The sequence below is a fragment of the Betta splendens genome, chromosome 15, assembly GCF_900634795.4.
Source record: "Betta splendens chromosome 15, fBetSpl5.4, whole genome shotgun sequence".
NCBI lineage: Eukaryota > Metazoa > Chordata > Actinopteri > Anabantiformes > Osphronemidae > Betta > Betta splendens.
The window spans coordinates 1962138-1976689 of NC_040895.2; the positions used below are offsets into that span (position 1 = coordinate 1962138).

A 14552-nucleotide genomic window follows, 5' to 3' on the forward strand; every position below is an offset into this window, starting at 1 on the left:
CGAAAGACACTCAAAACAAAAAGTATTCTTCTTCATTTTAAAAATCATTTTCATTTTCAAAACCAACAGCAGGGGGGCCTTCTGCTTTTAATCTTGCCTAACCAAAACTAATAAAGGTTATAAAAGACAGTAGTAGTGTTTTATCATGCATCAGTCATTTGAATATAATAAACAGAAGCTCCAATTGTAATGCAACACCCAACCAGACATGCTGTAACTATGCCATACAATATACTATGTATATAGTAGCAAACAGAGTAACATCACAAACTGAAGCTCACTTCTACCCAGGTTGAGCATTGCAACAGCTGCTGAACAAAAGATAGAAGAATCAGCTTTAATGGCTAAGTTTGGACAGGACAACCAAGGAATTATATGTGGATTCAGTCTTTGTTTCTTCCCTTGACAAAAAAAAACTTATTTACAATTTTAATTATAGTTCTTTACAAAAAATGAACAAATAAAGAATATAAACTGCATTGTATTGTATGACCGGTAGAGTTCAGCTCAGTAACAGCCTGGGGGAAGAAGCTGACTCTGTGTCTGCTGGTTCTGGTGGTCATTGCTCTGTGGTGCGAGGAGTTTGAACAGTTTGTGTGCAGCACCGGATCCACTGGGACGTGGGATTGGGGACAGTGAGTTGGGTCAGTTTAAGGTGGAGTACTCTAGGGGTGATGGTATTGAAGGCTGAGCCGAAGTCCACGAATGGGAACCTGGCAAATGTGCTAGGGATATCCAGGTGCTGCAGAATTTAGTGGAGACCTCTTTTTCCTGTAGGCGAACTGCAGGGGGTCATATTAGCTATTATATTATATGACTGACGAGTCATATCAGTTAAACGTTTTTCACCGCTAACAAACGTCCCATACAGCTAAAACATTGCAACGTTGCTAACCTAGCTAACGTATGATTGATAGGTCAAGTTTGGTTAAACAACATTTTCTACTGCTAACAAACGTCCCATGAAGCAAAGACATGTGACTGACGGGTCATATTCAGTTATACATTTCCCACGACTAACATTTTTCCCAAACCCTAAGTGACTAGTGGTTAACCTAACGCTAACGTTTGTTAGCTAACAGAAAAGCCTACACCATTCAGACACTGGAACAACGCAGCAGGTTCAGACTCACCAGAGTTTACATTAGTTGAACCGTTGTTCAAGCATTGCTGTGTCGTCCTCTGGCGGAGGTACAAGACTGCCAGAGTACATTTGTCTGTGGTGCTTTCTACATTGTTTTGCCAGGCGTTTAGTGCCTGTAGTGTGCGTAGAGGATTGTTTGACTGAAAAAATCCAATGTTTTCTGCTGCAGGTTAAAGTAAATCAAGCAGGCATCTGTAAAGCTCTGTAAGGCGAATTCCTATGATTATTACAGTTATTTACGTAAAATCTACGACCACTGTAAAACATTTATTAACATGTTATGTTAGTTTGAAACCTAAATAAGCGGCCGTAGTCGCAGATGGACTGCGCTCTATGCCATGCACACTCAAATTATTACTATTAAATGTTATATTATTAATTATAATAATTTAACCGCGACCCAAAACCATGGAATTATGTGAAGCCAATATATTGTATCAGATGTTAGAGCGGTGGGTGTGTACATATTCTTAGACGCCTGCTATTTAAAGGCACAAAAAAGCTAATGAGAATGAAAACAAGATGCTTTGCTGCTGTGGTGCAGGTCTGTTTTAAACTAGACAGAGCGAATATAACTCTGCAGTGAAAACTAACTAAGACATCAACTATGTTGTTGAGGAAAAAAGAAATTGAATAGTAAGAGCAATGATGAGGGGTCAAAGTCATGCAGCCAAGACAAGAGACACAACCACCAGGCTATCTGAGGATATAGGAATAGCACCATAGAATGATTAGTCATGGATAATCTCTCAATTTGAATGCGACAATATTTATTTGATAGCAAGTCGCTGCGTTTCATACTCCCCACATTTGACCACACAACAGATACTTGATAGTAAAATAGGTTTGGTGCTGTTCATTTCTATTACAGGTAGAAATGAACAGTCAAACCTCAGTTATGCTGAAGTGCATTGGAGGCTTCTAAACAACTTTGCGCCGCCTAATTGTTAAAACAAGACTAGCGTTCTGATTTTTTTCAGCTCGCTGCAGGACTTCTTAAGACTTCTTATTTGGCTGAGCATCCGTTGCAGTGGCGTCACAACCGTATTACAATGAAAATGGTGGTTGCTTTAAACTGTTACCACTGTAGAAACATAAATCTGATTTACTTTTATTTACATTTAACACATACGCATATATGCTCATATACTGTTTAGAAAGAAGAAGAATGCCTTCATTTGTCATTATCAAACTTGTTACAATGTTGCAAGGAAATTGGTTTCCATCCATCACCTGAGGAAGTAGCGAGCTGCCATGCAAGGTGCCTGGAGAGCTAGTGCAAAGTATCTTGCACAAGGACACACCTGGAGCCAGAAGCTAACCTTGTGCTTCCCAAGCCATGCTCTACCAACAAAGCTACTAGGCCACCATACCTCTTTATTAAAAGGAAAGAGTAAAGAAATAAATGACATTCCCTTTAGTGGGTCCTGGGTTTGGTTTAGGGCGTCTTCCTGGTGCTACTCGACCTGGTGCTTCTATGGAAGCATCTAAAACATACGCTAACTTCACAGTCCTTACTTTTTACTCCATCCATAGTGAGCTTTAAACTGCCCCTGACAACATAGCAGTTTGTGTGCCCAGATGGCACACAAACTGCTTCACCTAGATTAGATGGATGAACCTAGGTATAAATAAATTCAGCTGTACCCAATGACTTTAACAATAATGTCAGACAGCCCCTGTGTGTGTGTGTGTGTGTGTGTGTGTGTGTGTGTGTGTGTGTGTGTGTGTGTGTGTGTGTGTGTGTGTGTGTGTGTGTGTGTGTGTGTGTGTGTGTGTGTGTGTGTGTGTGTGTGTGTGTGTGTGTGTGTTCCTGCACACCATATACTTAACTGAGCTCCTATATAAGAAAGAAGTCTTAATTGCAGGGTTATTGCACAGTAATGGGTATAAGATTTGTACCGGTAACAATATACATGATTGTCCACAGATTTACACAAATATTGTGCAGAGCAGGTTGCTATGTAAACCACTGATGCAGTGGGTAAGTGACTGTAGTGGGACGTGGTCAACCGTTCTGATTATACAGTCTGACAGCAGCAGGTAGGAAGGATCTACGATATCTCTCCTTCACACAGCGAGGGTGGATCAGTCTGCTACTGAAGCTGCTCTCCAGAGCAGACAGTGAGTCCTCCAGTGGGTGAGAGACCTGGTCCACGATGGATGTCAGTTTAGCCAGGACCCTTCTCTCACCCACCTCCTGCACCGTGTCCAGAGTGCAGCCCAGGACAGAGCTGGACTTCTTGATGATGCTGTCCAGTCTCTTCCTGTCCCTCACTGTGATGCTGCTGCCCCAGCAGACCACACCGTACAGGATGGCTGATGCCACCACAGAGTCATAGAAGGTCTTCAGGAGTGGCCCCCTCACTCCAAAAGACCGCAGTCTCCTCAGCAGGTAGAGTCTGCTCTGACTCTGGGGTGGGGTGACTCTAGGGCTCTGACCTACTGAAGTAGGTCCCCACCGCAGAGCGGAGGTGACCCAGGACCAGTCTCTCCAGTGTCTTCATCAGGTGTGATGTCAGAGCCACTGGTCTGAAGCTGCTGGGGTCTTTGGCGTGCGGTGTCTTGGGCACTGGTACCACGCAGGAGGTCTTCCAGAGCTGTGGTACCACCCTCAGCTTGAGGCTCAGGTTGAAGACATGCTCCATAACTCCACACAGTTAGCCTGCGCAGGACTTTAGGAGTCTGGAGCTGATGCCGTCTGGTCCAGCTGCTTTGCTGGCCTTGATCTTCCTGAGCTCACTTCTCACCTGGGTGCTGGAGAAGGATAGGGGTTGAGGGAGTGTCTCAGTGTGGTGTGAAGTGAGGGGGTGTTGTTGGGATGAGTCACCAGTCGTCAGGGCTGAGGGTAAAGGGCTTTGTGTAAAGGTGTGAAGGGCTGTGGGGGGTGGTAATCCAGTTGTATGAGGTGACAAAAGGTTTGAAGGCAGCTGCTGGGAGGTGTGAGTGGGTGCTTGGTCAAACCTATTAAAGTATGAGTTCAGCTCGTTGACCCAGCTCGGGTCCCCCTCAGCCTGTGGGTGTGGAGCTTTGAAGCCTGAGATGGTTTTCAGGCTCCTCCACACCTCACTGACATTGTTCTGCTGCAGCTGCTCCTCCATCTTCCTCCTGTAGCTGGACTTCCCCTCACGGATTTTCCTCCTCAGCTCCTTCTGCACCCTCCTCAGCTCCTCCCTGTCCCCTGATTTAAATGCTCTCTTCTTCTCCTTTAGCAGAGCTTTAAAATCAGGGGTGACCCACGGCTTGTTGTTGGTGAAGCACCGAACCTGCCTGGAGGGAACAGTGTTTTCACAGCAGAAGTTGATATAATCCGTTACACAGTCTGTTATTGTGTTAATGTCCTCCCCATGTGGGTCGCAGAGCTCCGTCCACACAGTGGTGTTAAAACAGTCCCTGAGAGCCTCCTCGCTCTCAGCTGTCCACCTCTTCACTGTGCGGGGCACCACCGGCTGCCTGTGTACAACAGGTTTATACACAGGCAGGAGATGCAGGATGTTGTGGTCGGCTCTGAGGAGCCGGAGGATGCAGTGTAGGCCTCTTTGGTGTTGGCGTAGAATAAGTCCAGTGTTTTATTGTCTCTGGTGGGGCAGGTCACATACTGGGTGTATGTAGGCAGAGCAGCTGAAGGAGGTGCATGGTTAAAGTCCCCAGAGATCAGGAAGAGGGCCTGTGGGTTCTGTGCAGGGTCTCAGTAGCTGTGTCAGCGTGAACTCCCGTGGCAGGTAGAATGGCCTCATGTCCACCGCTAACAGCTCAATGTCTCTGTTACACAGCTTCATTTTGACAGTGCAATGTCGTGGCATACACCACCTGATGTTCACAAACACAGCCAGACCCCCTCCTTTCCTCTTACCGCAGATCAAAATTGTCCAGTGCGACAGTCGAGTCCGGGATGAGTGACGTCAGCCAGGTCTCCGTGAACAGCAGGACGCTGCTCGTTCTGTACTCCGGCTGGTACCGTGTGAGCACCGCGAGCTCGTCCATCTTGTTGGGGAGAGATCTCACGTTCCCCGTGATGATGGAGGGGACAGCGGACCTGAAGCGTCTCGTTTTCTCCCGTCGTAGTTTTCCGGCGCGGCGCCCACGCCAGGACTTCACCAGCACCTCAGCGGTGATCTCGTGTCTGTCTCTGGGCAGAACTACGGCTCTGCGCAGCGCGATCAGCTGCTCCGCGGTGTAAACAATGCGCGCTTTGACCCCGACGCACATCGTAGCTTTAAAAACAGCGTTTGTACAGCGCCAAACTTAGAAAAACTATATTAAAGCTGTGTACAGGTTGTGTACACTAATGCTACTAACAAAACACTAGAAAGATAAACTTAAATAAGAGAAGAAAGTAATAAATAGAAGTAAGAGGACAGGAGCTGTTGTGACCAGCAGCCAGCTCGACCGGCGCCGGAGAAAAAAAAAAAAAAGCCATATCATGCTTTGCAAAATTCTATAGCATGTTCAGCAATTTACAGTATAGTTCAGTGGTTTTTATTGTTCTCATTCTTGTTTACCACCTGCATGTCATTGCTGGGACATTCTTCTGTTTTCCAGGTCAGCCAATCAATCCTCAGTGCCGCATCTACCCTGAGGAGATGATTCAGACTGGCATCTCTGCTATTGATGGCATGAACAGTATTGCCAGAGGACAGAAGATCCCAATATTTTCTGCCGCTGGGCTGCCCCACAATGAGGTCAGAACAAAACCTAATTCAATTGATGTTGACAGCAACATTGGAGAGGAAAAACTCACTCTCTAATGAGGAACCAGGCTGGATGTAGGCAGCCATCTGCCTTGACTAGTTGGGGTGAGGGGAGAGAGAGAAAAGCACAAGAACAACAATTAGCAGCAACAGTGCACAGGCAGGATGGTTGGATCTGCAAATGCCCATCACAGACACATATCTCTAAGTCTGATGGTACCTGTAGGTGAGGATAGAGTGGGGGAGAGAGCAAGAGCGGGGGAGAAGCATAACTAGTGGAGAGAAAGAGACAAGGTTAGTTAAACATGGAACAATGATGGTAGGTTATTGGAGAGAAGAGATAGAAGTAAACAGAGGAGCTCAGTGTATAAATTAAGTCCCACAGCAGTCTATGTCTTTTGCAGCTTAACTAAGAGATGGTTCCTGTGACTAACAATCATTGGCAGTGACCTGAACCATCAATAACTATAAGCTTTATCAAAAAGGAAGGTTTTAAGCCTAATCTTAAAGGTGGAGAGTGTGTCATCTCGATCGTAGAATGAAACATGAGAGGGGCTTGGTAGCTAAAAGCTCTGCCATTTAAAGACTCTAGGAACCACAAGTAGCCTAGTACTCTGAGAACGAAGCGTTCTGCTGGGAGCGTAAGGAAATATGAGGTCTTTAAGATAAGAAGGAGCTTTATCATTGAGTACTTTGTAAGTGAGTAGGAAAATTATAAATTCTATCCTACTTTTTACAGGGAGCCAGTGCAGAGAAGCTAATGTAGGAGAAATGTGATCTCTCTTTCTAAGTCCTGTCAGAACTCTGGCTGCAGCAGTTTGAATAGGCTGTAGGCTTTTTAAGGAGCTGTTAGGACATCCTATGAGTAAGGAGTTACAGTAGTCCAGCCTAGAGGTAACAAATGCATGAATCAGTTTCTCTGCTACGCTGTGAGAGAGGATGTATCTGATTTTAGCTGTATTTCTACGATGAAAGTAGGCAGTTCTGGAAATTTGTCCAGGGTCCAGAGTAGTTTTTTTTTTTCAATAAAGGTTTGACCACAGCACATTAAAAGGTACATAGCCTATATGTAAAAATTGGTTAATTTGATTTAATATGGACAAGAGGACTAGTGAGTGTTGACCTGTGTATTCCTCTTTTTCACTCATGGACAGTTGTCAATGCTGGTACCTTCTCACAATTAAAACTACTGCTAAACCTTCTTGTATTTTAGAGGTTTACAACCACTTAAACACTATTTTTTAAGGTCTTACTGACATAAATATTGAACTTACTGTACTGTACGAATACTGTACTGTTCACAGCCTTGATTTATTTGTCATTTCAGTCTACGTCTTAAAGCTATTACCAATTAATTAAATCTGACTCTTGCATTGGTCATTCCACTAATTCATGTTTGGGCTCATATACTGTAAGTTCAGTAACATACAGTAGGTCAAATTAACCTAATTTTACTTGCCACCCTGCCACTCCAGTGTGTGGCTTACAGATTCGGAGAAAAGCTGCTTTCAGTGATGTATGGCTTGATTATTGTGTTTGGTCATTTAATTTTGTGTGTAATTGGACCTATACATAAACATGTCTTGCATGTCCTTTATTCTCACAATCTTGGTAGCCATAATAATTTTTATCTCTGTCCAAAAAATTATTGTCATTTTGTACAAAATTGCTCATACTGAAGAGACTAAACATATACATAATCTCCCAAATAAACTGCCATATTAATTTACCATTTCTTCTTTATTTAAACTTTTTTTTTCTAGATTGCTGCCCAAATATGTCGCCAAGCTGGCCTGGTGCAGAAGTCTAAAGATGTGATGGATTACAGTGCTGACAACTTTGCCATTGTCTTTGCAGCCATGGGGGTAAGTGTACTGACTGGAGTATTCAGTGGACAACTTTATTTCGTCCCATCTGTGACATCAATCTTTCTAGAAACTTTTACATGAAACCTTGTACTCCTTCCCTGAGTCTGCTTTATGTCTCTTATTTACAGGGTGATTTTAATTTGTTTTTTTAACACTGGGATTAATGCAGCATCGAGTTTTACTCCAGTTTTATATCTCTGTGTCTACACATCCTGTTGTAGGCAGTAGGAGGTCTCCCAGAAGGAGAAAAAAAATAATCATATTTCTACAAGTCTAAGTTTAAGACAAAGGCACAATTTATATGTAACAGCTGTTTAACGGAGGAAAAACACTTCACATACCCACAGAACAAGGCACAATGTTTTTTGTAATGATGAGATATTGGTCTGATTTCTTTATTTTCCCCTATGAAAGCTAATCTATTTAATCATTAGCCTATAAAGTGAAGCAGATTATTTGAAACACTTCTTACATTCTGACTGTCATGATTTTCATTCAAAGTCTTTCAGGTTTACACACTGGTCTTATGTCTCAATAAGCACCAGAGCCATTTTTCTGCAAGAAATGAGGAGTCTTGCTTCAATAAATTTAGCTACCTTCTAATAAGACTTGAAAAACAGTCCCATCTGGGGGGAAACAGACCTTGATTTGTGTGTCGGCCTGACGATGAAAATAATTTGAAAACTTGAAATAAATATTGATGACTAATTAAAAGCTAGCAATAAATACACTTCACCAATTTTCAATGGGGGGGCTGACCACAAACATGTCGAGTAGTATTTAAGAATAAAGCGACACTAAGATTTTTTTTGTAATCCAGGTACATGCATCTAAGACACTTTCTGTCTTTTTTATATAAATTAAGTGCTTGAATAAGAAATGGATGCTTACATTAAAAGAAAAGAAAATAACTAACTAAAAGACAGTGGTGCAGGGGGTAGTGCTGTTGCCTCACAGCAAGGAGGCCATGGGTTCTCTGTGTGGAGTGTGGAGCATGTTCTCCTTGTGTTTGCGTGGAATGTCAGCTTCCTCCTACAATCCAAAGACATGCAGTTAGGTTGACTGGCTACTTTCCATTGCCCTTAGGTGTGAGTGTGTGCATGCGTGGTTGTTTGTCTCTGTGTGGCCCTGCTCAGGGTGTACCCTGCCACCCGCCCTCAGCCTGCCGGGATAGGTAGCATCCCCTGTGACCCTGCACGGAATTTAGCGGTAGAAAATAGATGGATGGATATACTTTTTAAGCCTTAACATAAAATGACTTAGGATTTCCAGTAGTATAATTAAGCAATACAAATTTGATTTGGTGTTGTACAAATCCTGCTTGTTCGGGAGATATCGCCTGTATTTCCATTTATTCCAGATTTGATAAAATTTACCTTTATGGATCTGTAAGGAGTAAGTTAATTTCTCCATTTTAAAGAATACAAGTTGTATCAAGCTAATCTTCTAATGTTGATGGGGATAGGTTTAGCCACTTCCTTGGGTTTGCTTTTTTGCTGGCTGCTAGGAGGACCTGCAGCAATTTTGTATCGACCCTCTGGTTTGTGAATAGCAAGACAAAATATTAACACCTTGCAGTGTTACTATTTTGTTATGTCACTATTGCACTGCATGCTCTGACCGGCACCTTCAGCACTAGACTGTTACACCCACAGTGCAAGAAGGAGCGCTACCACAGGTCATTCCTCCCCACAGCCATCAGACTCTACAATATAGCAATGCAGTCACACACAATTGTCACAATCCATTGTTTTGCAGCCACTATTAAAATGTGTTTGCCACTTTGAATATGTAGGGTACACAGTGACAACATTGATACCTTATTCCTGCATAACATATTACTTATGTATGTAAAAGTATTCGTAATACAAATATTTACTAGTGTTACTGATGGTTTATTACTGATGGTTTACTATTATTACTGATTTCCTTTTGCACATTGTTTTACTGCTGGTGTTTTACTTCTTTTGTCCATCATGCTGCTGCTGTAAAAACATTAAAATTCCACATTGTGGGATTAATAAAGTCCTATCTTAATCCCTCTCGGAGGAACCTGAAAAAAGATCATGTTGTTTTTAGATTTCTCTATAATTTCTATGCAGAGCAATTATCATTTATTCCTCTGCATCAAGTCGCCAGGGCAGCTGAAGATGATGTATAACAAACACATTCTCAGCTGCCCTGGCCACTTTCTGTGGGCTCACAGATTGTGAGAGACTAGTGCTTTCTGGTTTTCACTGTACCTGCCCCAGCAACAGTCTGGCTGAGAGGGAGGTGGGCCAGCCTACAAAACCTCAACTGGGTTTTCCACCACAACACACAATACTGCCCACTTTTCCCGTTTTTTTTAACGTTTTTGCACATTTTGGATAATAAAATATCCAATTTTTATAGCTAACTTGCTTTTCAGTGCAGAAGTATGCTATTTGACTATAGGTCTGACCAACGTAACATTATTCTGTATTTCTGTCAGGTCAACATGGAGACAGCTCGCTTCTTTAAGTCTGACTTTGAGGAGAACGGCTCAATGGACAATGTCTGCCTTTTCCTGAACCTGGCTAATGACCCAACGTAAGATTTATAAATAGACTCACAATGTGAACACAGAGATTATTACCACTGCTTGCTAGCTTTGTTGTATTGTTTTTTGTCAGTTTCAGAGATTATGCATTAAGACAGCGTTAATATTTGTTTACTGGCTGGATATTTCTAAATGTAAAATCTCTAAGTTTTTTGCAGAGGCATGTTTTAATGTGGACATTATATCAACCAAGCATTTCTGTGATCAATCAGGATTGAGCGTATCATCACTCCACGTCTGGCGCTGACTACAGCAGAGTACCTGGCTTACCAGTGTGAGAAACACGTCCTAGTTATCCTGACTGACATGAGTTCCTACGCTGAAGCTCTGAGAGAGGTACAATTACAGTCTTGCTTGTTTGCATGTTTTACAATGTTTGTTTTATTAAAAAATGTTAAATATGTAGCATAAAATTAAAAGTAGCTCTAATCTCGTACATAAAATGTGTGTGTTGTGTTTTCGGCATGAGCGATAATTAGCAGAAAATTCTTTTCCTTACTGTAATTCCTGGACTATAGAGCGCACCCGAATTTAAGCCACAACCTTTAGATTTTATTTAAAGGAATGCAAAAGTTTTTTTCATATATAGGTCACACCTGTCTATAAGCCAAAGGTGTTTATGTTGTAATGACAGATATTTACACAGAAAGATGATGCGCAGAAAGATCTCTGTAACATTTAGTGTTACAAAGAAAAGTTTTTTGTTTTTTTTTCGAACAGTGCTTGTAACACGGCTGGTAAAAAAACCAAAAAAGTACAGCAGTGTACCACAAAAGTAATTAATTACCATGTGTTGCTGCCTTCTACACATAAAAACGACTAAAGTAGTCATCCTTATTGTCAGAATTAAACGTCCTCAAAATTACTTCGTCACACACTTTCTGTCTTTCTTTAGCTGTTTCGTTGACTTTTTCCTCATAGCAGAGGGGGCTCCTGCCAGAGTCATCCATGCCCTGATGGACAGTCATTTTCAACTCGACTTCGGGTGGCGATTGTTTTAGCTTTTGTTGAGCGTAGCAACTCCTGTGTGTTTGGACGTAAGAATAAGTGAAATGTCTTTACAATCTCTTCTGGTGAGTTAGCCATTTATTTAAGGCAGAAAGAAGAATCCTGTCAGCTCTGTCCTTCCACCATGGTCAGCAAGTCAATCACATACGGATGCATCCTTAAAAAAAAGCAAAGGAGAGCTGTATCATAACCCCAGTAGCAAGTGAACATTCTCAACATTACCACATAACAGTAACTAAGAGTGCATACAACATGAAAGTCTCAACAGCTTTCGGTTGGATCTGCTTGGTGTAAACATCTTTGCCGTGTTCGGCAGCATGAAGCTAGTAAGCCGGTAAAAGTCCACAAATTAGCCGCACGATTGTTAACCGCAGAGTTTAAAGTGCATGAAAAATGTTGCATTTTATAATCCGGAAATTACGGTACTATATGGAAATGTTTGGTTGTCTCACTTACAGACACAATAGTTAAATTCTGTCACAGATAACATTACTGTTACTGCTTACTGTTTCTACCTCAGTCGAGTGTAAACAAATATTTGTGTGATAATTTTGTTGAAAATGTGATTGAAGGAAAGCACACAGAAGGGCAAAATGTTGTCCTGGTGCCTTTAGGGTCCTGAGAAACCGAGCTATGAGAGTGTCAGTGGTTGAAGAACTAACCTGCCAGAGTCTTTAACTATACCCTTTACCTTGTTAGAGTGAACTATGATTGCACTATTACTAAATGTACAGTATATTCAATAATACTTCTACAAGGGTAAATACTGAGTGGCAGCAGCAGTTGAACTACCAAACCAAGTGACAATATAATGAAAAACACATTTTCTGCAGCATTTGCACAAAGGCGACCGACTCAAGTCTTGCTGAAAAGGAGTATAATATGTGCTTCATTTGTGTAGAAAATACTTTCTTCAGCATTGTCTGCTTTGCTTTAAAAGGAAAATGGGCCCCTTCCTAAACCCTCTGCCACTGCCCTCCTTTCTCCTTGCGGTGAGGAGTTAAGGCTCTCTCTGCTCAGTCTTTTGTGTCTCCATAATAATCCTTTTATGTTGTACAGTTTGCTGTCTCACTATACTAGAAGCACAAAGTATAGTTTTAAATAATGCGTGTGTTTTCCCTTCTTGCATTTCCTGTCCATAACCTTGGCACATCTATGGTGCACCAATAGCCAAGAAGACACTAACATTTAACTTCTGTCCCTTTTCATGCATGTGAAGGTTTAGTTTAGCATTTAGTCTGCCCATCAACCTTTGAATCTATAGATAAAGAGATGTCCCGATCGCTTTGAATTCTCTTAACTGAAGGTACAAGGATTTGGTCTTGGGTGATTTTTTATACTGAGAAGCAATGGCAACATTTCCAAACAGGTTTTTTTAAGCCAAATATTTTCTCCTTAAATTGTCTCCAACAGCCACAATTGTCACTCTTTGTACATATTTTTTTTCAATCAATTGTTCTTTGTAATGTAGTGCCTGGCTAAGCCAACAGACCTACACATTAGTCTGTACCTGCCTCAAAATGCAGACAATTCCTGAATATCCCCCATTAACTCTAGAATGAGCATGAGCCCATTTTTTCTGTGACAAAAGTGTAGCTGACCAGTTTGACCAGTTTAACTGACAGAAAACTCCTGCTACACAGATGCAGACTTCATCAGCACAGAGAAAAGGAGACACCCACAGAAATAGACACTTAACGTCAGCTTTTTTTTTCAACAGTTTTTGTTAGTCAAAGTTTTAATCTTTCTTATCTCTTCTTTCTTGTAAAATCTTATTTTCTAGTTTAGAACGGGGAAATCCCAATAGAGAAAAAGTATTTTTTAATTTATTTTTAATATACCATTAACCTTGATTTATTCTAAAACTAAAATCCAACAACCAGGTGCAGTTCATTACAGCTGGAATTACAAATGGTGTCTCACTAAGCCCCTTGCCCCCTTGACTTGGACGCAGTTAATGCAGTTAATGCCTTGCTAGTGCCGAAGCATCTTCATCATCTGAGAGTTTTGTTGCAATGTCTAATTGATCCACTAGGTGGAGCTGTGATCAGTGTGGCTGATGATTTGACTCCACTAACACATACATTATACATATACAGTGCATAACTTACAGCAGAGAAAGACAGAGTGATCAGACACAGCCTCACGATGTATAAAAGTAAATATGGTATTGAGACAGATTTTACTTTTTACTACAGATTTTACTACAGATTTTACAGATTACTTCATTGGCAATGGCCAAACAATACCTTTTGTCTGTATCATCAGGCTGAGACTTCTTAAAGTTCCATGCACATGTTTTTTTTCCATGCTAAATAATGCTAAAGAATTGGAGTTTGATGTCTCAATAAGTTGTCTGTAACGTTTCATGCCAAAAAGCTCTGTAGATTGCTTACACGAGCCGTCTGAAAACGTGTTTATGGTCTCATCAGCAACGCTCTGTTTTAGGCGTTTGTCGCAAGCGAAGTTGATTGCCACATCCCTTTGAGGAAGCGCATTGCCCTGACCCCCCACAGGGATCAAAAGTCAAGTCACTGAAATCACTAACAGCGAAAATGGCTGGTAGTTGAGTTCAACCATATGATTTAACCAGAATCTGACTCTAAAGTCGAATGGGAGGCTGTTGAAGTGGTTACACTTTGACTGTCATAAGTTATGTCTCAATGGCAATTTCACATTTAATTTAATTTATTGATTTTTTTTTAATATTTAACTTGATTACCGGCTGCTAACACTAATAGTAATGGTAGCCAATAGCCTATGCAGCCTGAATTAAAAACAGAATCTTCATAACACGACTAGAGCTTGTTTGGGAGCATAGCTCGATAAACTAATATAAACTAATTTGAACCAGTTGCCAAACCTACTGTCATGTATGGTTGATGATCCAGGAGTAGAGCCAATATGTTTGAACATGTATTCATTACAGAATGCATTTAATATACAGTATATCAGACAAACTATGGACAATTACACATGCGTGGAATAAATCAGTATCTCAGAATTGCTCAAAAAATTAGAACATTTTACTATTTACAGATTAATCATAACGTACCTGGGAATTCTGGTTTACAAACATAGCTTTGGTTCTAAATACATATTGACCATTTTTAATTGCTTTTAGTAAGGTGTATGATATATTAACTAATAGAAATGTAGCTATTGTTTTTTTCTTCATAAATTTGACAGTACTATGTTTGTGTGTATCTCAAGTTATTGCAGGTATCTAGTCTAGAGAGGTTTTGTCAGCTGGTGCTGGA

The 14552-nt window shown here is 41.3% G+C and overlaps 1 protein-coding gene across 3 annotated transcripts in view; it reads left to right on the top strand.

Moving 5' to 3' along the window:
• atp6v1ba (ATPase, H+ transporting, lysosomal, V1 subunit B, member a) overlaps positions 1-14552 on the top strand; it is a 57714-nt gene that overhangs the window by 26722 nt on the left and 16440 nt on the right. For all 3 annotated transcript variants that reach the window (XM_029175471.3, XM_055502234.1, XM_029175470.3), the window contains exons 6-9: positions 5687-5826; positions 7599-7700; positions 10177-10274; positions 10497-10620. In XM_029175471.3, coding sequence (XP_029031304.1) covers positions 5687-5826; positions 7599-7700; positions 10177-10274; positions 10497-10620 — 464 coding nt within the window. The remainder of the gene's footprint in view (positions 1-5686; positions 5827-7598; positions 7701-10176; positions 10275-10496; positions 10621-14552) is intronic.